Source organism: Zalophus californianus, chromosome 10 (genome assembly GCF_009762305.2).
Source record: "Zalophus californianus isolate mZalCal1 chromosome 10, mZalCal1.pri.v2, whole genome shotgun sequence".
In the NCBI taxonomy this organism is placed as follows: domain Eukaryota; kingdom Metazoa; phylum Chordata; class Mammalia; order Carnivora; family Otariidae; genus Zalophus; species Zalophus californianus.
In genome coordinates this window covers 52,072,204-52,097,518 of record NC_045604.1, presented here as the reverse complement: position 1 = coordinate 52,097,518, position 25,315 = coordinate 52,072,204, and the positions used below count along the sequence as shown (strand labels likewise).

At 48.2% G+C, this 25,315-nt stretch overlaps 1 protein-coding gene across 1 annotated transcript in view; it reads left to right on the top strand.

The window, feature by feature from the left end:
• Positions 1 to 5,689: 5,689 nt before the first annotated feature.
• TNN (tenascin N) overlaps positions 5,690 to 25,315 on the top strand; it is a 52,835-nt gene continuing 33,209 nt past the window's right edge. The window contains exons 1-6 of the mRNA XM_027611028.2: positions 5,690 to 6,095; positions 7,312 to 7,686; positions 8,179 to 8,442; positions 11,748 to 11,933; positions 13,177 to 13,266; positions 22,013 to 22,276. Of these exons, the coding sequence (XP_027466829.2) occupies positions 5,690 to 6,095; positions 7,312 to 7,686; positions 8,179 to 8,442; positions 11,748 to 11,933; positions 13,177 to 13,266; positions 22,013 to 22,276 (1,585 nt within the window). The remainder of the gene's footprint in view (positions 6,096 to 7,311; positions 7,687 to 8,178; positions 8,443 to 11,747; positions 11,934 to 13,176; positions 13,267 to 22,012; positions 22,277 to 25,315) is intronic.

Here is a 25,315-nt window from a genome sequence, read left to right as displayed (position 1 = left end):
AGGAAAAGGGGTCTTGCATGGCACTGTGAGTCATCTATAAGTACTTCTTGGGTACTCACTGGGTGTGGTCCACTAGACCTAGAAGAAGAGGGACTGAATGATGCCTGAGATGTCCCTGTATTAAGTCTTATCACACGAAGCCAATTTTTCATTCTCACCTACCCTTGGTGTCTCATATCCTGTATGGTATACCTGTGTGGAGGGTTCAGTGTCACAGGGACCAGAAATAAAAATCTTCCTATGTATTTGGTTTGTCTGGAGTGTGACCTAGCTGAAAGACGACTGGTTTGTGCATCTCCCATGCTTGCATTACTACAAGAGAAAAAGATCCAGAGGCAAAATCAGCAGGCTGAGGTGTCCAACCCAGGAAGAGTTGAGCCAGGCACCCAAGAACTTGCTCTCCTCGACCAAGTACTTGGGTCAGAAGACCTTGGGGTCACCCAGGGCCTGGGTTGTAGATCACTGGCAGAATATGCCCAAGAGAGTTTGGGGAAGGAGTGACAAGTTTGCCAGGTGACATTTGTGACATCAGTGCATCTCTAGCCACCATCTGCCCCACTTTCCTTCATAGCTCAATGACGTCCACCCTGTCATTTGGGGGCAGAATATTAAAAAATATCTTTTTAACTCTACTGGAAATGGATGATACATTTTTTCTAAAACCCAAAGCAGTGCTCTCATTTGCTTGTGGTTAATTGTAAAGGCAGGATGAGGTAATGAGGGAACCAAAGAAAGCCCTGAATTTAAGTAGAAAGATCTGTAATGGTGGCTAGAAATTGGCTGCCACTCTTCGTTGTAAGTGGTGTTTTTTATTTCTGACCAGGGTGTGTGTCCTCCTTTGGGGAAAATGAGGTGATGTGGAGACCATCTGCCCTAGGATAGGAGAGGACTATCTGGGACTCAGGGTCCACCCTTCTTCTCTGGCCCAGCCTTGGTTGACATCTTCCCCTCCAGACAGAAGTCTTGGTCTACTTTGTGTCTCTTGGGAAGGCACTTCTCCACATCTCATGAGAAGTGAGCAGGATTTAACCTCCTTGTTGGGGGAAAACTAATTATCTTTCTAGGAGATCATCCTTGGCACTGCTCAGAGGAAGTACAGGCATAAGATTTAGTTATAGAGCAATTCAGATTGAATTGAGCACCCAGTAAGCCTTGAGTTTTTTTTATTTTCAGAAGAACCCCTCTCTTAAATATGATAGGCAAGAGGACACTGGTTTCTTGTTCACATGTAGTAATCTCACTGGCTTTTTTTTATCTGGGGCAGTACCTATAGCAAAGAGATAAGAACACAGAAAGGGAGAATGGACAGACCTGGCATTTGGTCTCAGCTCTGTTGCTTATTAACTGTGTGCCCTTGGGCAAGCTCCTTAACCTCTCTGAACACCTGTAACAACGAATGATATCGATGGACTCCTAGGATTGTGAGGACTAAGGGAGAATAACATTTATAAAGTGCCTGACACAGTCCCCATCATCGGATAAACACACGCGCGAAAATCCTAGGTGTTATTATTAATGCCCCAAATATTACCTTGGCCAGGATTGTGCTATGAGACTGGAGACACAGAGGGGATCCACATATTCACGGCCACTGCCATGCCTGAGATGACAGGGATGTCTGGGTGAGGAACCCGCCTATAGATTCTGGGGCCATCAGTGTGTGGCTGGAAATTGAAGCCACAGGGGTGGATATGGCCATCAAGAGAGAATGAATAGAGCACCGATGTAGAGCCCTGTGACATCAGTGTGTCTCTCAGGGCAGAACCCGGGGGACCAGCCATCCAGCTGAGGATCAGCAGCACACACCTCAAAGAGCCTTTCTCGAAAAGGCCATGCCAGGTAGCCTTTGTCCTGAGTCTTAATATGCCTCTGCCCCCCACCTCCCCACAACTCCTTCTTGCAGTCAGAATTAGACAAGATCGGAGTCAATGAGACTGCTTCTGGGGGACACCTGGTTTCCTGTGGCTTCCCACAGGCACATTCCACGCCAGTAAATACCCTTTGTCTCAAACATTCCTACAGCATGTACTAAGTGATTCCTCAACAGAAAAATCATGCCCGCTTGGAAAGTTATCCTGCATTTTCCTGGGTGACATTTATTGTCCTGTCTGCCCTCTCTGTGACGGAGCTCTGTCTGTGGTCAGACGGCTGTGCGTCCCAGCGGCATTGCTGAGGTCATCCCTTCCCTATGCTCTTCCACCAGGCGAGTCTCTCCTGCCACGTGTTGAAAGGAAAGCCAGCAGGCTTCTCCTCTCGCTCATTACACTTGACAGAAGTGCTAGGTTGAGGATGCCTCCCTCCCATCTTCTCTCGAACAATCACCCTGCCCAAGGAAATCTGAGCTCAACTCGGGGAATCCACGAGGCTGCAATTAGCGAGGACATCTTGTTACTAGCGACAGGCGGCAGAAGGACGGGCGACACCGAGGGCTCCTACGAGGGCTTCTGGGGTTTCTCATCTCATATTCCAGGCTTCCAAAAACAAACACAGTGAGACTGGGCTTCGCACAGCCTTCCTGCGGTTTATGGCAGGAGTCTGTGGCTGTTTTGCATTCGTGCAGAACTTCTTCAAAAAGCCATCTGTACTCCATTTGCGTCTCAGAAGAGAGGGAGCCATAGGGTGGGGGCGGGGTTTGGATGGCAGGAGTGGGCAGAGAAGTCCCAACCCACTTTCCTAGCTCTACTGTTGCTTGGGAAGGGGATTTGGGACAGTGAAAACTCCATACAAAGAGGTTGCCTTTGAGATCAGTGTGTGTGGCTGTTGGGGGTGACAGAAGTGCTGGGGTGGGGGGAGGTTAAGGGCTCAGTTAGTGGACACTGTGCAGACCGAGTCTGCAGCTTTGTACTTTTGCTGCATAACCAAGGACATATTGCTTGATGCCCCTGAGTCTCAGTTCCTGCTTTGGGGAAGGAACAGAGCTATGTGTGACTGTGTTATCATGGGGTTGAACTTCTGAGGACAACATTTGTGAAATATCACTATTTTTACCCTATACCTGTGTTCCAATTCGCTCTACTGGCCCTCCTCAATCTCCCTCCCCCCGCTACCCCCCACTCCTCTGACAAAAATCCCAAGCAGATTCTAGAGCTTCCTGGTCAGTTTTAGTACTGGAAGAGAACCCTTCTGTGAAGGGCAGGTCTATCCCAATAGGAGAGCCTCAGTCTTCTATTCCGGCCCCATGTTTTCTTTCCACCCAGCTCAGGCCTGATCTGGGATCAGGGATCTGCAGGTGAGCTGGAGGGCAGGGGCCCTAGTGGGCCTGGTGCCTTCCTTCCCTCATTGCCTCCCTCAACTTGCCTGGCTGCTTCTGGCTTCCCCAGGTTGTTGACTGAGGCAGGTAGGGGAGTCAGAAGGGAAGGGAAAAGGGATTTTTATCTAGTTAGAGCTATTATGGTTCCTTCTAGTTATCGGATGCCCTTGTTTCATTAGCTGCTTCCATTGCTGGCTCCACCCGCCCCCTCTTGTGGGAATCTGTTGTGGGTTTTTCAGACGGTCTGCTTTCTACCCCCTGGGGACTTCCTCCCATGGGTTGTCCACTGGGGAAGCACACTCCTGCTGAGCCACGGGGCTGCACTTCAACTATGGCCCCCAGCTGCCTTATATATGAGGCATTGACCTATATGGCAGGACTTCCATATTCTTGTCTCTCCAAACTCTGGGGTGCACAATGCCCTCCCTCCAATCTCTGCTATGCAGGCTGTTCCAGGCAAACTCCCACCTCTGAATTCCTCTGGGCAAGAGGCAGGTACTGGTCTCTTTGCCCTCCACCTTCTATTCAAACCAACCTGCTCCCAGAAAAGCTTCAGTAAAGCATCTCTCTTTAGAATGTGTGGGCCCTTATTACCCACTGTCCAAATCCCATGATAAGAAATGGCTCACTGACCATTCCATTATATCTGCACGATGTTGAGTCCAGTTCCTGGGACATAGTAAGTGCTCAGAAAAGGTGAGATATAATTTTTTTAAAAAAATGATTGATTTATTGATCTATTGTGGGTGAATGGTGGGGAGTGGCAGAGGGGGAGGGAGAAGGAAAGAACCTCGAGCCAACTCCACACTGAGTGTGGAGGCTGACCTGGGGCTCCTTCTCATGACTCTGAGATCATGACCTGAACCAAAATTAAGACTCAGCTGCTTAACAGACTGAGCCACCCAGGCGCCCCAGTTATTATCATCAATAATGCATGCTTTGGATTATAGGAAGAACTAAGAAGGAGTGAGTGGGGCAAAGGGGTAATCTGAAGAATTCTCCTTGGGTGCTGCATGGTTTAGTTCAGAGTGGTAGCGCATCCCTTGGGTAAAACACCCAGGGTGTCTGCCCAAAGGAGGGAATTACATAGGGAAGGTATATATACTATGCTCCTGTGTTATTTGTGTCAGAAGGTCATATGGATGCAGAGCCAGCACAGGCTTGCAATCAGTCGGACCTAGTTTTAAATCCTGACTGTGCCACTTACTAGTTGGACAGTCCCTGGTAAGTGACTTTGCCTTGCACATCTGGTTGCTCACCCAGGATAAGCAAAGTAGCACTAATCTCACTTGGCAGCGATGAAGATTAATTATGAGGGTTAACGCCCCTGGGCAATGCCTGGCACAAAGCAGCAACTTGATAAATAACAGGTAATATTATAATAATGCTATTATTGTTATCTTTAATGATAATTCTGCCAGGGACCTTCATCCTCTACGTCTTCATACTAAATAAACCATGACTCTTAGAAATCAAAGATTTTACAAAATATTAAAACTGGGTTTAATGATGCTTTCTTCCTTTTCATGACCAACAGAGTTATCTGCTCGGGTCTACTCCTTTTGATGGTGTTCTGCTGACTCTGACTACCAAGTTGGAAAAGAGGCAGCATCATATGAGGGCCTGTGGAGGCTTTTAGGATGTTGGCAACATTCTAGTTCTGAAGCTGGGTGGTGGTTCCATGGCGGTTGCCTTTATAACAATTCACGAAAATGATACCATTTTTGTCGTGTGCTCTTTTCAGGATAAATATCCTTCACAATAAAAAAAATTAGAATGAAAAGGAAGGCATACTCAGTAGTTGATTAAAACCCAAACCTCAAGCATTTAGTGAGCACTTCCTGTGTGCCTGGCATGGTATGAAGTGCTCTCCACATATAATGCGGTGAAATAGGTGTGACCATTCCCACTTGACGAGAGGAGGCTAACGCCAGAATAAGCAGCCTTCGCAAGGCTAGACACCTAGGACCTGACTTGTCTTTCCAGCACATTGTCACTGCCTCTCACAGTGGGGAGGTCTCTATGTGCAGCTGTTCTCTAGGTGGTCTTGATGGGGTAATATTAGGAGTGTGGTATAGATTAGGGGTGGGGGGATGGAAGCCCAGTCACAGTAGGCCTTTCATAGGAGACAATTGTTTTCCTTGTTATTATTAGTCAGGTGAGTATAGAATTAGAGGTGAAGAGGCGGGTCTCCCAGGTACTGAACAGTGTAAGCAAAGACAGGAGGTAGGAATGGGCAATGTGTGAGAAGGAAAAAAACATTTGGTTTGGATCCTCAGGACCTATAGGATGAAATATTTCTGCTCATTTCTCAGGCTCCTGTGGGCTCCTAGAATCCATTCAAAAGGCCAGCTTCCATCAGCAAATCCCCATGGCTTGTCTTTTGCATCTTTTCTGGATACAGGTCTCCTACAGAGTCTGCTCCCTGTCTCTCCGAGGATGGGTCTTCAGGGGACATTGTGCTTCCCCCTGGGGCTCCTATTGGGCTCTATGCTTTTGGTGGCATCAGCCCCAGCCACCCTTGAACCTCACGGCTGCAGCGACAAAGAGCAACAGGTCACTGTCAGCCACACCTACAAGATTGACATGCCCAAGTCTGCCCTGGTCCAGGTGGAGACTGACCCTCAGCCCCTTAGTGATGACAGGGCCTTGCCCCTGGCCCCAGGGGAGGCTGAGGAACAGAACATCATCTTCAGGCACAACATCCGCCTGCAGACGCCACAGAAGGACTGTGAGCTAGCAGGCAGCATTCAAGAGCTCCTGGCCCGGGTGAAGAAGCTGGAGGAGGAGATGGCGGAGGTGAAGGACAAGTGTGATGTCCAGCGCTGCTGCCAAGTTGCTGCTGGTGAGCTTGCCACTTGTTATTCATTCAACAAACCATGAACGGACACCTGCTACGTGCCAGGTGCTCTCTGTGAGTCTGGTGCGCTCCCACCTCACTCTTGGGGTGGGTGGGGGGTCTTGTCCTTGGCACTAGCTCCAGGCAGTATCTGCAAGTCTCGGTAGAGAAGGCCCAGCAACGCTTACCGTGAGTCCGGACTCCTGGGTGCTCTTTGACCTGTGAATCCAATCTCCATGGGAAGGGAAAGCAGTGGGAAGGAAAGGAAAGATGGTTGGCCTTGGAGCTAGACGAGACTGGGCACAAATGCCCCGGTTTCATCACTATTTAGTGGTGTTACTCTGGGTAAATTCTTGAAGTTTTCTAAACCGCCCAATTAGGATAATTTTATCAACTTGTCCAGTTCTGAGGACTACAGGCGCTGTACAGAAGTTTCCAGGCCCGTAGTAGATATTTAGCAAAGCGGATCCAAATCATAATGAGGGGTATGCTGGAGGAAGTGCTACCGTTGAGAGCATCTCCTGTACACCAGAGGGACAACTGGGCACCAGGGCCACGGCCATGAATGACACAGCACAGACTGCTGCAAGGAGCCTCCAGGGCAAAAATGTCTAGGAAGGAAAGAGGGTGTTCTGAGAAGCAGTAGCTGGGCTGCTGAGGGCCAGGGGGTTAGAGAGGGGACCCTGGGGGATCCCTTTTCCCACCCTTCAACCCCATAGTGCGACTGGGCTATTGGGTATCTTCTGCAGGCCCACTTTTCCAGGATCCAGCTTGGGCTCATTTCCCAAGGACCCAGCCTTGCTAAGGTCCAGGCTGCTCCCAGGCAGCCTGGATCTCACCTGCCTGCCCCCCACCCTTACCCACCCTCCGGAGCCCTGCCCTTCAGCATAAGCTGGCGCGCTGACCCCAGGCTGGAGCAGTCCAGGAGTCTTCATAGTTAGGTCCTAAATACTTACCTCCATTTAGAACGGAAGGAACCAGAATTCACCTGAGCGCTTGGATGAGAAGGGAAAGGGGAGGGACTTCACCTGGCGTTTGGGGGCGTAAAAGCAGGATACGTTTGTAGCTGTCGCAGGTCAGAGTCTGGCCCAGGTTGGAAAGGGCAGACCTCTGTCTTCGTCCTGGGCTCTGCCCTCCTTCGAAGAACGCGCTGTGCGGGGCCCAGGCCGGGCCAGCCGGCTCGCCGGCTCTCACCACCAGCCTGCTTTCCTGTTGCTGGTAGGTGGGAGCCTCCACTGCAGCGGCCACGGGACCTTCTCGCCGGAGACCTGCACCTGCCGCTGCGAGCAGGGCTGGGAGGGCGCGGCGTGCGAGCGGCCCGCCTGCCCCGGGGCGTGCAGTGGCCACGGGCGCTGCGCTGCGGGTCGCTGCGAGTGCGAGCCGCCCTACGTGGGCGCCGACTGCGCCTACCCCGGCTGCCCCGACGACTGCAGCGGGCACGGCGCGTGCGTGCGCGGCGTCTGCCGGTGCCACGAGGACTTCACGTCCGAGGACTGCAGCGAGCGCCGCTGCCCAGGCGACTGCAGCGGCCACGGCTTCTGCGACACGGGCGAGTGTTACTGCGAGGAGGGCTTCAGAGGCCTCGACTGCGCCCAGGGTGAGCCGAGAGGCCCGACTCCCTCCTTTCCCTGCCCCGCCCCGGCGCCATTTAGCCATCAAGACGCCCGGTCCTGCGCGGGGACTCGGCCTCTAGTCCACCTCGGAAGCCCAGGGGAGCTTGTGAAACACAGATTGCTGGGTCAGCCGGAGTTTCTGAGGCAGGGGATCTGGGGTGAGGCCCGAGGATTTGCATCAATAACCAGTTCCAGGTGATCCTGATGCTGCTGGTTTGAGAACCAGTGGTCTGTGATCTGATGGCGCTGTGTGTGTGTGAGTGTGTGTGAGTCGGTGTTAACTCCCAGCCACGTAACTTCCCGCGGGGGTGGTGGTGGTGGGGGGGGGGGGGTCCAGAGTGGTGCTCTACACAGGCGCTGTGTGCTCTAACCTGCCGCCAGTGTTAAGGATATAGTAGGTGCTCGGTGACCAGACGTTGGTTATGCATTTCCACCCGTTTCCTCACCCTCTCCTCTCCTCTCCCTGTTCTGCATAGTGGTGGCTCCCCAGGGCCTACAGCTGCTCAAGAGCACGGAGGATTCCCTACTGGTGAGCTGGGAGCCCTCTAGCGAGGTGGACCACTACCTCCTCAGCTACTACCCTCTGGGGCAGGAGCTCTCTGGGAAGCAGATCCAAGTGCCCAAGGAGCAGCACACCTATGACATCGTTGGTTTGCAGCCTGGAACCAAGTACATAGTTACCCTGCGCAACGTGAAGAAAGAGGTTTCCAGCAGCCCACAGCATCTACTTGCTACCACAGGTGAGGAAGCAGTGGGATGCCTCAGGTTTCCCAGGAAAGGCCCCATTTTAAATGTTTTCTTCCATTGTCCCCACGAATACCCTTCTACTACTCAGAACATTGCCCTCATTTGGCAGTTGAAAAACGTGGCTGTTGCAATCCTGGTTTCTGAAGAAAAATCTCAGTTCTTGCTCCTTTTTCTCGGCTCCTGCAACTCAGTAATAGAGCCTGCTGGATTGGGGCTCAAGGGGTCTTCTCCGTCCCTAAGATTAGTAAGGTCTGATTGCCCTGCAGCCACACACAAGCAGCCAAGGAGTATACCTGTATACCCAAGCCCTCACTGAGGCTTTGAGGCCATTCAGCAAGTTGGAGTTGGGATGATGGCTGGAGATTTGCTGAAGCCACCTGTATCAGATTCATCTTAGCAGGAAAGAGAGAGAGTAAACCACATAATTGAAGACAGTTTAGTGAAGAGGCATGGATGGGTAGGATTTGGCTGGTGAAGCACTCTAGGACTAGCATCAGTGGGGAATCCACCCCATTCTGAAGGGGGAGGAATGGAAATTGGTAGTGGGACACAAAAAGAGCTGTAGGAGAGAGTTGCCTGCGGAGGCACTTCTGGGTAGAGATGCAGGTGGTCCACCATGGCCTCACTGGGAGTGAGGGAGGAGATCAGTTGCCTAAACTCTCTATCCTGCCCTCTGATATTCTGGTAACTTACTGGCTGAATGTAACAAGAAGCCAGAGGGCAAGGGGATCTGACTAACACAATTCATACAGGTCATAATCTGGGATACACAGCAGGACAAAAGATGGATCTGGAGGGACAGAGTCTCCAGTGTACCACCAAATGTTACCAAAATGTTTGGAGAGACAAGCCTCACTGCTTACTGTTTAGAAATTCTTATTTTCTCATGAAAGTTCTTAAAGCAACTTAGATCTTCAAGAGCTTGGAAAAACCTAGTTATTTGAGTGATTCTGATCCCTTCATTCACTCATCTTATTTTACTGAACATCTACTGTGTACCAGGCACTGTTCTAGATGCTGATAAAAATCAGCTGCCTCCACCCTTCACTAAACTTCTGGGGAGAGATCCAGGGACACCCAGATGGCTGGGCTTTTGGGCACATGGTTGTCTCTGCAGAAAGATCAGGCTGCCTGTCCTATTCAGTGGTGAGGAATAGGCTCATGATGGCTCCATGTTGGAAAGGGCCATGAGGGACCTGTCATCCTGGGAGTATAATTTGTGATTGCCTTTATCAATCCCCTCCAGCCATCGACTCCTCAGGACACCGCTGGAGTTGAGCAGGTTGGGTTTATTGACCGCTGGAGTGTGGGACAACACAGCACAGGAGTTGTGGGTGTCTCAGTAAGAGCATTAGGAAGGACTGGGATAGAATTGGGGCTTGTGTTGGGTGATTTGGGGGAAGTTGAAGGCAGCAGGGGTTTGCTTTGGCTTGCATGCTGTCATCAAGGGGAGTTAACTCCATGACTGGTAACTTAGTGAACCTTATCTAGAAAGAGCAGACTAGAGAGAGGCTAAAGCCATCATCAGTGAAGAAGGGTAGTCACTCATATTAGTCAGGGGAGAGAATATTGGGTTGTTTGTGTGGTTTGGACAGTGTTATTGTTTTTGCCTGTATTCAGACATGATTACGGAATGGCCTTGTTTTGTCTTCAGCTATCATGGCCACACAGTGGCTTGCCTGATGTTGATGTTCTGTGAAATTGTTTATGCTCAATGGGAGCATACCCAAGCCTACCTGTGAGAACCAGGCCAGCTCCCCCTTTTTGTCTGTGGCTGCCTCTGTCTCTAGACAGGCCAGTGCCCAAAGCTTCCCAATGAAGAGCAGAGACAGCTGTTCTGAAAGTCTTAGTAACCCCTCTTGGCTTCTGTGCTAAGGGCTTGGAAAATCTTGCAACTGTAAAGCTTGTCTTTCTGTCTAATCTGATTCATGTTAAACCCATTCTGTTTGCTCCTCAGGGGAGCCTCAGTCTGAGAGACATTTATCCCCATAATAATCTTGAATATTTTCATTAAGTCTCTGCTTTTTCGCTTGTGAGCTGTAGAGGACCCTTCTATGGTCCTTGAGTCACTTTCATTACTGACCTCTTGACCTGTTCCCTCAAGGAATTCCCATCTTTGAAGGAAGAACCTGGAGCCTGGCAGATGGAAGCCAGTAGGTGGGAGGAAATTCTTCAGAGAAAAGCCTCTGTGAGGTTCTCTGTTCATAAGAGAGTGAATCAGAAACATTCAGACCCAAGGGACCTTAAGAATACCAAGTTCACCCCCTGCCTGATGCATAAATTCTCTGTGCCATGTCCTTGACAAGTGGTCAGCCAGCCTAGGGAGCATCTAGGGAGCACCACCAAGGTGGTGAAGGTGGGCATGTGACCAAGGAAGGGGCAAGGCTGAGAGCCTAGGGGCTTCAAACTTTGGGTCAGATGACATCCAGTGGGTATGTCCATTGGATATGGCCCTTGGAACTCACGGTGCTCTCAAAAAACCAGTCCCCTCCCCAGCCACCACCCGAAAGTTCTTCCCTTGGAACCACATCAGCGATCCATTCCTTTGCATGAATCATTATAATTTCATTTTTTTCCAAGTGGTGGGATAAACATTTAGCCATTAATACTTGACTATGAATAAATGGGTACAATAACTTTCCTCTGCAGGTTGGACAGATTAGGCAGCTGAGGTCACCAGGTCTAAACTGTGGTAGAAGGCACAGGAAAGATACTCAGAAGGACCAAGTTAAAATTCACCTATTTTATAGTTTTCCCTAGGGTTAGTCTTTGTAGGAGAATTTGAGTGGCAAGGAAGGAGCTGTAATTTGGGAGATGGAGGAAGACACTGGTTGTATTATCAGTATTATACTCCAGAAAATTTTAAATGCATTCCCCGCACTTTAGCTTCTCCTCCTGGGATTGAGTCTTTGAGGGCAGGGTTCTGTAGCTTAAGGGTGTGTTTCATTCAGGGCAGTCTGACCCCTGGGTCTGGCGGTTTGGATGGCTGGTTGGAGAAGTGTGGTCCAGGGCTTGGCCCATGGCGGCTTGGATAGGGAGGGCAGCATGGCATCCGATGGGATGGGAGAGAGGAGGCTTTCCCAGAAGATAGTCTGTCCTCCATGAATAATATGAGAGCCAACAGTTTATTTGCTACTTTGGTGGTTTTAAGACACCTGTTAAGGATTGTGTCCTGGGCTGAAGCATGCTCTCAATGTGTCAAGGAAGGGCACTGACCTGGTAGCCAACGTTCTGCTCCAGACCTGCCTGAGCTCTGCTCTTCACTGCTTTCTCCTGCCTTCCCTGACCCCTGCCCTAGATCTTGCCGTGCTTGGCACCGCGTGGGTGACGGATGAGACTGAGAACTCACTTGATGTGGAGTGGGAGAACCCCCCGATTGAGGTGGACTACTACAAGCTGCAGTATGGCCCCCTTACAGGGCAGGAGGTGGCTGAGGTCACCGTGCCCAAGAGCAGTGACCCTAAGAGCCGATATGACATCACAGGTAAGAGCCAACACTGGGGATGTGGGATGTTTGCTGTGATGCTGAGGTGGGGACAGTGTGCACAGAGGGTCCTGGGGCCCTAGGAATCACTTTGAACTCTGACCCTGGAAACTCCCAGACAAGAGCCCAATCTGTAGGCCTGCAGACCTGTGCTCTAGCATCCCAGAGCTGACTCTGGCATCTCAGAGCACCTGGTTGACAGATTATAGGCCCAATGTCCTCTTGAAAACCCTGTCTGTATCTCAGGGTGGATATGCTGGTACAGACATTCCTTTTCGAAGAACTGTGTGTGTGTGTGTGTGTGTGTGTGTGTGTGTGTGTGTGTGTGAGAGAGAGAGAGAGAAGAAGTGAGAGAGAGAGAGAGGAAGTGAGAGAGAGATTGGTTTATTAGACATGCTGCATGGAAGGAGTGATGCTGGGAGGCCTGGGTGGGGAGGTCCTTGTCCCAGCTGACCTAGTTTATCTGCTGAGCGCTGGAAATCTGATGGCCACTAAGGAAACAGGGCCATGCAGGGCTGGATCACATTTTGTGACTCCTGAAGCTTAGAGAATTTTCAGGGCTCTCTTTAAGGAAAACAATACACAATCATGAATACCCAAGTGAATACCCTTGGAGGTGGCCCATGCAGGGAAGGGGGGCCCTGAGGCTTATTAGCTCCATGGTTAAGTCCTCCTCTGCTGTCCACTCTGTGAGCTCCATCTTGGAAGGACCTCTTGGGGTTCCCAGGGTCCGCGGAGCGGAGAGCAGTGTGTGGGCTTCCCACACGCTGCTCTCTGCCTGTACTTTGCCACAGTCTGGATATCTGTGCCACAGAGAACAGTTATTCAAACCACTGCTGCAGAGAAATAACAAACAAAAAAAAGGGAAAGCAAAGAAGAAAATAATGGAATAAAATTAGGCTAATTATTACAATGAGGCGGAAGGAAACTTTTGAGGGAATAGGATTGTTGGGGGCAGAAAGCCACTTGGGCTATAAATAAAATTGGGAAATCAGTGCTTGGCAGCCCAACAAAGGAGCTCCGTTACCTTCACCTTATCCACTCTGGCCCCCCGCACCCCTGTAAGCCCCTCGACGACGCCTTGTATTCCACGGGCCCCACCACTCTTTCTCTGCCTTAGATTTATCTTCGGGTAAGAAGCATAGCCCCTCACCTCCCCTCACGAGGGAAATCTGGGGGAGAGCAGGGTTGGGGGTGAGGGTCTGGAGCCTGAACTCACCGAACCCTGGCTGCTTGTTGGCAGGTCTGCAGCCCGGGACAGAATATAAGATCACCGTTGTTCCCATGAAAGGAGAACTGGAGGGCAAACCGATTCTCCTGAATGGCAGGACAGGTAGGAGCTATTTAGAAGCACTGTGAACATTTCTCCAGTATGCTTTCTGACATTTTTCTTGGCTGACTCCTCTCTGGATAAAAACTCTGGGATTTGTATGTAGAGAGATTCTCTTTGTGTACTGACATCTGTGTTGTGGGGCTGGGGAAGGGAAGGAAACTTTTCCTATTTGAAATGTGTTTTACCATTGAAAATTTCCCCTAGGATCTTGGAGTCAAGGGGAAAGGCCATTTCTGACATCTTTCTTCTTATTTTATTAGCTCTTATCACTGTATTATTTTTATTCATTATTTTGGACCTAGGCACACAACTCCCTATTACCTAAGACAGGTGATCTGTAATTTTTTTCCCATTATTCTTGTGTTTTTTTCCTTGATGATCACACTCAAGCACTCTGCTTTAAAATGTCAAAAGATTTTAAAGACTCTCACATGGGAGCAGTGGTATATTGAACATCTGTGGACTGAGAAAACATACATAATGATAGACATTATAAATCAGTAACACTTGATGATAGATTTGTAATTTATGAATCAGAAGAGAATTTGAAATCCCTGTAGTCATATATGTAAGCTAGTCCATGTAGCTTTGAGTTTTGAGCCAATGCTTGAGTCTGTGTGGAATGGTGCATCTCCTGCAATGGCAGAGCTCTTGCCAACCCAAGTTGGGAACCGGTGAGCTAGACTATAATGCCACTGGGGGAAGGCTAGTCCTTGAAGCCGGCCAAGAGGGGATCTTTGAATTTTGAGACTTCCTTGAAACGTGTTTTAGTTCTTTACACGATTCTGTCCTGGCAGGAGCTAGCCAGGGTGGTGAGATGGTGCAGGAATGGAATTCGCTATTTCGGTTGCCTAACAGATCGCATTATCTATACTGTGAAAGTTCGAGTCAGACAGTTGTGAAAGGAAAGCTATAACTTCATTTAGGAATGAGACAATACAGACTGTGCAGCCTGCCTGAGTGGTGGACTGGTAAAAACTTTTAGTGGGGTGGAAAATGGCAAGGACTTCCTTGCTTCCGTTGGCTTTCTTGTTAGCTGTGAGTTCATTGAGAGCCTCCTATGCATCAGGCATTATGCTAACTGAGTACTTCTCATAAATGATCTCATTTAGTTTTCACCGTAACTGTGTGGTAGGTCCTACTATTATTTCTAAGTCACATTAAAAAAACAACAACAACAACAACAAAAACTGGGAAGTTAAACTCAGAATTGCCTAGCTAAGAAATGACAGAACCTAGGCTCTCCGCTTTGGTGGACACAAAACTAAAGTTCCACCCACTTTTACCTTTTCACCCATTGTTTCTGGCTAATTCTCCTACTGTTTACCTCCTAACTAGAAAAATTTCTGTGACTCCTCATTGATTTCGGACTGGATCTGACCATCCTGGGCTGTTGTTCTCCTCACTCCTACTTCCCAATGGAAAACCTTCCTGATGCTGGACTGTTCTTGGAGTTTCTTTTCTTTTTCTTTTTTTATTTATTTATTCATGAGAAAGAGAGAGAGAGAGAGAGAGAGAGAAGCAGAGGGAGAAGCAGGCTCCCAAGGAGCAGGGAGCCCGATGTGGGACTCGGTCCCAGGACCCTGGGATCATGACCTGAGCTGAAGGCAGACGCTTAACCATCTGAGCCACCCAGGCGCCCCTCTTTTTCTTTTTTAATAGACTCCACACTCAGCATGGAGCCCAACACAGGGTTTGAACTCACAACCTTGAAATCAAGACCTGAGCTGCGATCAAGAGTCAGGTGCTTAACCAGCTGAGCCACCCAGGTGTCTCTGTTTCTTGGTTTCTTAACACAGAAGGCTTATCTCTGCATTATGGGTTTTTCATGTTACGCCAGCCTAGGAAACCCTCCACGGTTATCTCTAGCTATCCATTAATTCAATCAGGAATTCAATTAATTCAAGCTATCAATTAATTAAACAAAAACTAATTGCAGAGTACTGCTGGGCACTAGAGACATCGTCCCTTTAGATTCTTTCAAAGATGAAAAGTCCTGGTCCTTGCCCTTCAGAGGCTCATAGCAATAAGATCACTCATCCTTCCAGGCTCAGCTCCAACCTTAGCCTCTCCACCGAGGCCTTGTGGGACCACATTAAAGAGAACCATTTTTGCCTCTGAGTTTTTAGAGCATTCAATCACACATGGCCTTGAATTTTACTTAACCTTTCAAGGATGTTATCCCAACTAGAATGTGAGCACTGAAGAAGCATTTTTATTGTCAATTATATTCTAAAAGTGGGATGGGATATTTTATTGGGTAGCAAATAAATTTGTGTCATGAGTCCAACAAAAAAAAAGACACAATCATTTCTGAGGTCAGGAAACACTCTCAAACCTGGCTAGACTGTTCATTCATTTAAGGGGGGAAAAAAGAATCTCTCTTTTTTCCAAATATTTTGCATTGCCTGAGATGGAAAAAGACATTGGAATCTAAGAACAGCATAACCATGTGCAGGGAAGAAATGACACAGTTCAGGTATTTTCCATTTAATAAGTCACTCAGTGGAACTAATCCACGAAAGGGAAGGGGTCAATTGAAAATTCTCACCCTGTTAAGACACTCAGAGTGCACTGAAGCATCTTCCAGAAGCAGGTCAACTTCAGAGCAGTGAGCATCAGCCAGGCCAGTGTCTTTAGGGGAAAGGGCCCTGAACTTCGCTGCCAGACTCGCCCAGCCACCCCATATCCAAAGACAGGAGGGGCAGGCCACTAAGAGGTGATGCTACCCCTTTGTCCTCAGTTTCTTCATCTGTAAAAGGAAAGGTTGGACTAAATAAGCTTAAAGTCCCTCTTTTTTTTTTTTACATTATTATAAGTGTTTTCATAACTTCCATGATTCATACTTTTCTGTGGTGAGTCCAGGACAAGGGCCTGCTTGCTTTGTTATAATCCCACTAGCTCCCATGCCCAGCAGAACGTACAGCTTCACATAGTCACGTGTTAACAATTTTCTTAGAACTTTTCCCTTTGACAGTGCCATGAAATAGCAATTTTGCCTCTCTTTGGATCTTTTTCTCTTTTTGCTGCCTTCCAAACATACTGCTGCATTTGCAGTGGCCCAGCCCCTAAAACTTTCCTTCTTAAACTCCTTCATGTTGCAAGATGAACTCCTGTCAACATTCAGAGCTCCTGCCTCCCGCACAGCCACCCACGTGCACCCAGTGGCTGAAAAATAATAATGATCTTCATCGTTTGAGTATCCCTTATATTCTAGGTACTCAGGGCTCCGTACACATTATCTTTGTCATTATAATAGCATTACAGGCATTATTATTCCCACTTTACAGGCGAGAAAAATGGAAGCCCACACAGTTTAGGAGATCAGGGTGAACTAGTGAACGGCGGCGTTTGAACGGAGGTTTGCTTGAGGTCAAATCACAACCTTTCCAGAAGCAAAGCTAGAGGAGAGCAGGAAGAGAGGTTGATCTCTGAGCACATTCTCTACAAGTGAGGTCTTTGGGATAATTTTATTGCCACAGTGAAAGCAGTAGGGGAGGCCTGAGGAAGCAAGGTGAGGGGACGCGTGGCTGCTGTCTTCCGAAGGAGGGCCTCACCTTCCAGGAACTCACTTTCAAACCAGGGGCATAAGGCCCTATCCTCCGTCTTTGCCCCCAAGCCTGTAGATTTTAGATCCTGGCTGTGCCATTTTCCACTATGCCAACTGGGTGATTTAGAAGTAGCCACTGGGAATGGAGAAAGCTATTCTGAATGCCTGAGGCCATGGGCTGGAACAGGGGCATGTGAGGCTGGTGTTCTAGCAGACCTAGGACAGCCGTACCCTACCCAGCCTGGTGGCAAATCTCGTTATAAAGTGGAATAAACTTTCCCGATGTGCCCAGAGCCCTTAATTAGCCTCTTCTGTCCACTCAGTTTTGTAAATTAGATCTTCTGAAGTGGGGATGCTCTTTATTCTAACACATGCAACTCAAAGGTCTACTTACCAAGTCTTATCTTAAGTCTTTGACCTTGAATGGCCCCGAGAAAGGTCCCATCAGGGCTGCTAGTGTCCAGCAGGTGGGAAGGAAGTTGAGGCCTGGGAAGGAGAGCCTGTCTCCTCATTGAGGTTCCCGCTGTGACTCATCTGTGATTCAGCCAGCCGTCTGCAGCTACTGGAAGGCTGTGTTCCATGGAAGAACTGTTTATGATCCCCTCACCCCTTCTTGGCAGACAGAGAGGCTTTGGTCTTGCTCAGCTGGCTTCTTCCAGCCATGTGGCCCATCATCGGGATCCCATCACTGAGGCTGTCCTGCTTCTGTGTCTTGGTGTCTGGTTCTCATCCTCAGATTTATCACAGAGAGGAGTAGCTCCATGAAGACCCTCCTTCTGGCTCAGGGTGGTTGGTTAGGGGATTGAGGGAAAGGGCAGAGTCCCGAGTTCCAGGCTGGCCAGGCCTCTAACTGGCTTTATGACCCCGGAGAAGTCACATCTGTCTGGGCTAGGTCTCTAGAACCCTGGCATGGGAGGATTCTGTTTTTCCTTCCTACCTTATTACTCTTCATGGCCAAGATGCCTTTCCTGGCTCTCCATCCCTCGAGTGCTCTGGGACTGTTAAGGGAACAAGATGCATCAGGGCTGGTTACACTCACGTGGGCATGGTGGATCCTGAGAGGGCTGCACACACAGAGGTCCCTGACCCCACAAGGCAGAGGCCTGTGCTGGGGGTCCTGCAGCTACGGTGCCAAGTGCTGATCTGGGCCAGGGAGGGGTGGTGAGGGGCACTGCTGGGACCATGGGTTGTACAGATGTGGTTCACTTTGGAGAGATGAGGACCAGGAACTTTAAGAGGCAGGACTGTGGGGTGTTCTTGCCCTCTTTTTCCCCATCCTCACTTCCCATTCTAAATGTCCCCATTCCCAAGTCAGAACTGGTTTCCCAGATTGACATTATTACCTTTGGAGGCTCTCTTCATTCCCTCCCTGTCCTCTGCAGAATGCTTTGCACAGAAAGGGGAGCAGGGTCGGGAAAGAGTTCTCTCTCCTGTGTACACCGGCCCCTGAGCATCCTCTGAGAGCCTGCTCCAGCCTCCAGAGGCCTAGGATGTGGCCCTGTTGTTGTTTGCTCCCGATTGCACTGCCCACTCTGCCCAGCCTGTCTCCCAAAAGCAACAGTGTAAGACTGTTTCCCTGTTCCAGTTGTTGTGATAAGCTCCAGTTCCCTGCTGCTGCTGGATTCAGATTGCAGGAAGCCTTCAGATCACACTTGATTTTATTTATTTATAGTTCTATTTCCATAAGAAAAGGCTGGTGATAGTGCTGCTTGGGGGACATAGAAAGTGGAGGTGCATTGACAGATAGGAATGGTTCACATCTTGGCCCTAGCACTTTTAAGTGTCCAGGTGCAAATTCTTGGTCCCATTCTCCCCACCTTCTTTTGCAAACTCTGCCCTCCCTCAGATCTCTCCATCATCTCTGTAAAGGTTCACCCCCTTCTGCAAATCGCTCAGGCCTCAAAATAACATGGATGGATGGACGGATGGATTTGTGTCCCATATGAACTCTGTCAGCAGATTCTGACAAGTGTACATTTGAAATCTCCCCAGTCCAACCTTTCTCATGGCTTTCATCCCTGCCACACTGGTCCACATTCCTGTCTTCTCCGACTGTTGGGGCAGCCTCCCAGGTGACCTCTACTCTCGACCTACTACACCCCTACTCTCTCTGGCAGCCAGAGGGATCTTTTGGTAGCGCAGGTCAGATCATGCCATTCTTCTGTGCCAACCCCTAGAAGCTTCTTATCTCATTCAGGGCAAAAGCCACAGTTGTTGGAGGCCGCCCACAATCCACTTCACCCCTCACCTCCCTGGTCTCACCTCCAGCTACTCAGCTCCCTCACTGACTCTGTCCAGATGCTCTGGCCTCTTGCTGTTCCCTGAATATGTGGAGCGGAGCCTTTACACATGCTGCTCCTTCTGCCTGGAATGAGGTTCCCAGACTGTATGTGGCCCACTGCCTCATTTCATTTCAGTCTCTGTTCAGATGTTCCCTTCCCAGTGAGCCAGTTCTTTCCTGACCTCCCTGTCTAAGCTCACAGATGTCTTTTGTTCAGCATTTTCTATTCCTGTATCTTGCCTTATTGAGCTTCCTAATGCCATCACTACTTGTTTATCGTCTGTCTCCCTCAGGAAAATGTAAATTCTATAGCAGAGAGTCTTTATTCTGTTCATTGCTTATACAGTTGACCCTTACACAACATGGGTTGGAACTGCTAGGTCCACTCATGTGCAGATTATTCTCAATAAATACACTGGAATTTTTTTTGAGATTCGTGACAATTGAGAAAAACTCATAGACAAACCATAGCCTGGAAATCCTGAAAAAACTAAGAAGAAGGAGGTATTATTGTAAGAATACAGTCTATGACACATATAACATACAAGATATGTGTCACCCGAATGTTTATTATCGGTGAGGCTTCTGGTCAACGGTAGGTTATGAGTCAAGTTTTTAGCAAGTCAAAAGTTACAGGTGGATTTTCGGCTGAGCAGAATTGAGGGGCCTAATTCCTGCATTGTTCCAGGGCCAACTGTATTAGTGTCCTAGGGCTGCTATAGCAATGTACCAAAAACTGGGCAGTTTAAAACAATAGAAATGTATTGTCTCCCAGTTGTGGAGGCTGGAAGCCTGAAATCAAGGTGTCTGCAGGGCCGTGCTCTCTCTGACAGTTTTAGGGGAAAATCATTCCTCATCTCTTCTAGCTTCTGCAATTTGTTGGCAATCCTTGGTATTCTTTGCCCTATAGATGCAGCATTCCTGCCACATGGCTGGCTTCTCCCTGAGTGTCTCCATATCTTCTTCTCTGTTTGTGTGTCAGGCTCTGTGTCCAAACTCCCTCTTCCATCAGGACAACAGGCTTATTGGATTAGGCTCACTCTATCATTAGAGCCTCATTTTAACCTGCTCATGTCTAGAAAGACCCTATTTCCAAATAAGGTCACATTCTGAGATACCAAGGGTTAGCATTTTGACGTATCTTTTTTTGGGGGGGCACACTTTAATTTATAACTGAGTTAAACTGAATTCCCAGCTCCAACTAGGCATTCAGGGAAGGTGTGTAGAATGTGTAAGTGACTATCATTTACTAGCCAAGTGACCTTGGCTAAGTCATCTAACCTCTCTGAGCCTGGTATACAATTAGTGCTCTAAAAATGATCACTGTTACTAATTTTTCAAACTACGTGGGGAATCTGATAAATGCCTTGAGTTATTACTACGAGGTTTGATAAAGTAATATGTGAAAAGCACCTTGAATTTAGTATATGCTCAATCAATGACAGTTGATTTATTAAATAAAATATGCACAGCCTCTGGTGATGGAACATATTTCTTTGCACACACATAAGATACTGCCATTGTGCTCCAGGAAGGTGATTCTAGTCGATGTGAAAAAAACGCAGCTATGTAAAGTCGTTTCTTCTCTGCTGGAGAATCCTGGGCCAGGAGAACTAGAACAGGATGGTGAGAAGCAAAACTGCTTGAATTTCTGAGAGTAAGGAGCTGTTTTGTGTGTCTTTACCCAAAAGGATATAGATCTGCACGTAGGCAGGGTTCTCAGGGCATGCCTCAGCTTTGTTCTGTGAGGCACGTTCGTCTGTGACCTTGATGGCTGCCGAGCTCAGATGGCTTACTTATTAGGTTTGTAAATGATAAGCTAGAAAGGAAAATCAGCATGTTAAGTGAAGGACTAAATTATGATTGAAGTCCATAAGATAAAATATAACAAGAATAAACATTGGGTTCAGGAAATATATTTTGTATGCTGAAGTAGGAAAGATGTGGTTTAACGTGGAGGTTCTCAACCCTTGATGTACATCAGAATCACCTGCTGAGTTTGCATTTTTTTTTTTTTTTAGCAGAGATGCCAGCACATATCTGAGACCTTCTGAAATGAACTCTCTGTAGGTGATAGCTAGTAGGTGCCCAGTGTTGACAAAGGTCGAGAACCCCTGGGTTAACAGGGACACGTGTGAAAAAGCATAGGGATTTTCTGAGGCTGTGGTCTGAGGATAGGTTATTGAGGAGCATGGTGTCCAGGACACAGAGGACATGTTGTTCTGGGTTGGTCCTTCTAGAACATCAGTCTTGCATAGGCAGGGATTTCTGGTGGTTTTGTTCATCAGTGACTCCTGAATGCCATTATATTCCCTGGCATGGAATGAATGCTCAGCGAATTGCTGAATGAATGGACTGAGTTTTGGGGATTTTTTCCCTGATCAGGGAAAGAAAGGGGGCCAATCTAAATGTGCCAGTTCTAGAAACTACAATTTGGAAGTATAATATGATACTATACGGTATGGCAGGATATGATCTAACAATGTAAAAACTAGTAACTTGCAAGTGCATGGTTGGAGAGGTGAAGGTGTTTTGATCATAGGAGAATTAGGAAGGAGAGTGGTAACTATTCTTGAACACCTGCTGGAGGGTCTCCCAGAAGAGCATGAGGTGTATTCTATGTGACTCTGGAAGGACTTCCACTTCAAGTGGCTACATTTGTGGGAACTAATGTCTAGCATGCTCAGCGGTCTCAAAATGGAAGGGATTGTTTGATCCCTCGGGGTGGGGGTGGTTCCTCAGCCGAGGATTCAAGCAGAGGCCAGTTGTCCACCTGTCACAGAGGACGGAGAGACCGTCTTGCATTGTGTGCACTGTAGAACTAGGTCACCTGGATGAACTAGAGCTTGAAGCCGCTGTGATCTTGACCAACCAAATGTCTTTCTCTAATTTTTCTTTCTCATATTTTCATGAAGAAATTGATAGCCCAACCAACGTGGTCACTGATCGAGTGACAGAAGACACAGCAGTGGTCTCCTGGGTCCCCGTCCAGGCTGTCATAGATAAGTACGTGGTACGCTACACCTCTGCTGATGGGGACACAAAGGACACAGCGGTCCCCAGGGAGCAGAGCAGCACCGTCCTGATGGGCCTAAAGCCAGGAGAGGCGTACAAAGTCTACGTGTGGGCCGAGAGGGGCAACCAGGAAAGCAAGAAGGCCGACACCAGTGCCCTCACAGGTAACGGAGGGATGGGAGCCTAAACGGGTTTCCTCATGGCAGGGAGAAGGCGGATTCGTGAATCAGGAGGCCAATGTCCACCCAACATCAGCTCTTCTGCTTGCAGAGGTGGGGAAGGGGGTTGCAAAAGCAATTTAAAATTTCACAATTATGATTTTTCCCATTTTAACCTTGAACAAAAGAAACCGGCCTTTTTATTTTACACAGAAAGTCATACTTATTTGGGTTAGAATTCCATGTGCAACTCTCTCAGAGCAGAGTAACACTTCCTAATTTTCATTTTTTTGGACGTTAAAACTCAAAACATTTGGCTGACAGTGAATTTGAATGCTTATCTCCATTTGCAGAGGCTGTACAGGCACTTGGCTTATAATCAGAAACTCTCTTTCAGACCACGGAAATGGTCTGCATCCTGAGTCAACAGTCATCAAATGTACTGATTCTGCCTCGAAGCTTCCAGAAACCAGAAGGGTCCGTCCCCAGACTTCACCTAGCTGTTCTGCTCAGCTTGGGCTTGTAGATGTCCTGAGACGGCAGGGGGGGCACATCCCAGACATTGTTTATGCTTAAAGCTTCGTCTGCTCCTGTCCCTGAATTCAGAGCAATCTCATCCCAGAGCCCACTTGAGGTTCCAGACACTTGACAGGAAATCATAGAAAAGGATTCACTTATAGATCGGTCTCTGTTCTGGACAGTCAGTTAGTATAGAGACGCTTAGAGAAGCCGATACTAAGTTAGGAATGTGGTTTCAGAAGCTTGACTGTCCACGTTTTAATCCCAGCTCTGCCGTTTACTGGTGGAGTGGCTTTGGGTAAGTCACTTCGCCTCTGTTCCTCAGTCTATAAAAGAGGTTATATGAGTATTTGCTTCATAGGGTTATTGGGAGGGTTACATGAGTTAATTCATGGAAGTGCCCAACACCCAGCCAAGTGCTATGTAGGTGACAGTCATGATTATTTCTTACAAGGTGTCTCAGTCAGCTCGGGCTGCTCTAACAGAATACCATAGACTGAGGGCCTTCAACAAAAGAAATTTAGTTCTCACAATTCTGGAGGCTGGAAAGCCCCATGATCTGAGTGCTGGCTGATTTGGTTCCTGGTGAGAGCCCTCTTCCTGGCTTTTAGGTGGCCACCTTCCTCCTACACCCTTATGTGGTGGAGAGAGGAAGCTCACGTCTCTTATTAGGCATGGATGCCATCATGGGAGACCTACCCTCATGACCTCATCAAACCTAATTATCTCCCAAAGGTCTCACCTCCAAATACCATCAAATTGGGAGTTAGGGCTCCAACATAGGAGTTGGGGGAGGTGGGACACACAAACATTCAGTCCATAGCAAATGTTAATCAGCATTCAGCCCTTGATGGATTTCACGGCTTGGAGCTTCCTGGGTCAGGGTAGGCCTCATCTCCTCCAGGGGAAGGAGAAGCTGCCAGTAAGGATTGTGAGATCTAGATTGGTTTAAAGGCAGGGTCAGCACTTTCTGTGAGGGGCCAGAGAGTGCATATTTTCAGCTTTCCAGCCCTGTAGTCCTTGTTGCAACTATTCAGGTCTGCCATTGAGATGCGAAAACAGCCACAGATAATATGTAAATGAACCAGTAGGACTGTGTTCAATAAAACCTTATAAAAGAAGGCAGCGGGTCAGATTTGGCCCATGGGCTGTAGATTGCCACCTCCTGGGTTATATTACACAAGGCTTTCCATTTAGTAGGATTTTGAGTGTTGTGAAAAGGAAGCACGTGGGTCAGTCTTTTTAAGATGGTAGCAGTTGGAATAGAGAAGAGTCTTCCCCTCTGTCAGGTAGGGGTGGTGTGAGTTAGCACCCCACATTACTGGGGGCCACTGGGATATGGTGTTGCTGGTGCTGTCAGGCACAGAGCTAGGCTCTGCGGGTACCGAGATGAAAGACATAGTCCGTGCCCATGGCATTCGCACCTGTGTGGGTAGAGAAGACAAGGAAAAAAGATAAAGTGCAGTGAGTTATGTTATTTCCAGAGTCAACAAGTGTCCCTGGAAACTGTGGGAACCAGAAAAAAGGGTGCTTAACACAGACTGGGATGGGAGAGGGGGTCATGGCAGGCTGTAGGAGGAGGTGACAAGAGAGTAGAGTCTAGACCCTTGGGTGGGCATTAGCCGTGGGAGCAGCATATGCAAAGGTGTAGGGTATAAGAATAGGGCAGGGTTTTTTTTTTCTGTCTTATCTTAACATGCAGTTATCTTAATAATCTTAAGTGGTGTTGATGGTGGCTGGGTCTATGAGAGTGGAATAGTGAAAGATGAGAATCCCAGAGCGAAACTCCTCCTTCTATGTCCCTTGTCCCTAGCGCTTTCTATGTCCCTTGTCCCTAGCGCTTTCGGAACTCTGTGCTCCCCCAGGCGAGCTGTCTCCCTTGGCTGTGTGTTCCGCCCACCTGGCCTGGCTGTGATGTCCAGCAATGGTGCATAGGTTGGAAATGCAGTTGCTGTCACAGAAAGCTCAGACATTTGAGGACGTGGTTTTTGAAACAGGAATGTAAAGGCATGTTAGTCATGCACCACCGCTACTTGGATTTCCGACTCGAGGGGTTCACGTTTTAAGGAGAAAGGGGTATTTCATGCCTCAAATGGCACTTGTAATAACAAAGAGCTTATATTTAAGCATTTACCATATGAATATCTCACTTGTGATTTGCCCTAACCTGTGAGGTAGGTACTGCTCTTTCCTCCTTCCTGGAGGTGAGGGGACCAAGAGTTAAGGTTTACAGTCTGCCCAAGGTAGCAAGTAGGGAACAGTGGAACCCAGATTCCAACCCAATTTAACTGCATAGAAACCCAGACAGATTCTGCAGGTAAGATTATTTTTATCCGCGCAGACCTCAAATACCATCAGTTTAAGTCTTCTAGTTCTCTGGCCGCAGACATAATGTTTTATGTGGAAAGAACTGACAGCTCTCTACTTCAGGATATTTTTCTTCCCAAAGAAAATATTAGAGCTGATGTAGAGATTTATTGAAGTATAATTGCTTTCAGGTACAAGGAGTCAGGAACTGAAAGAGTA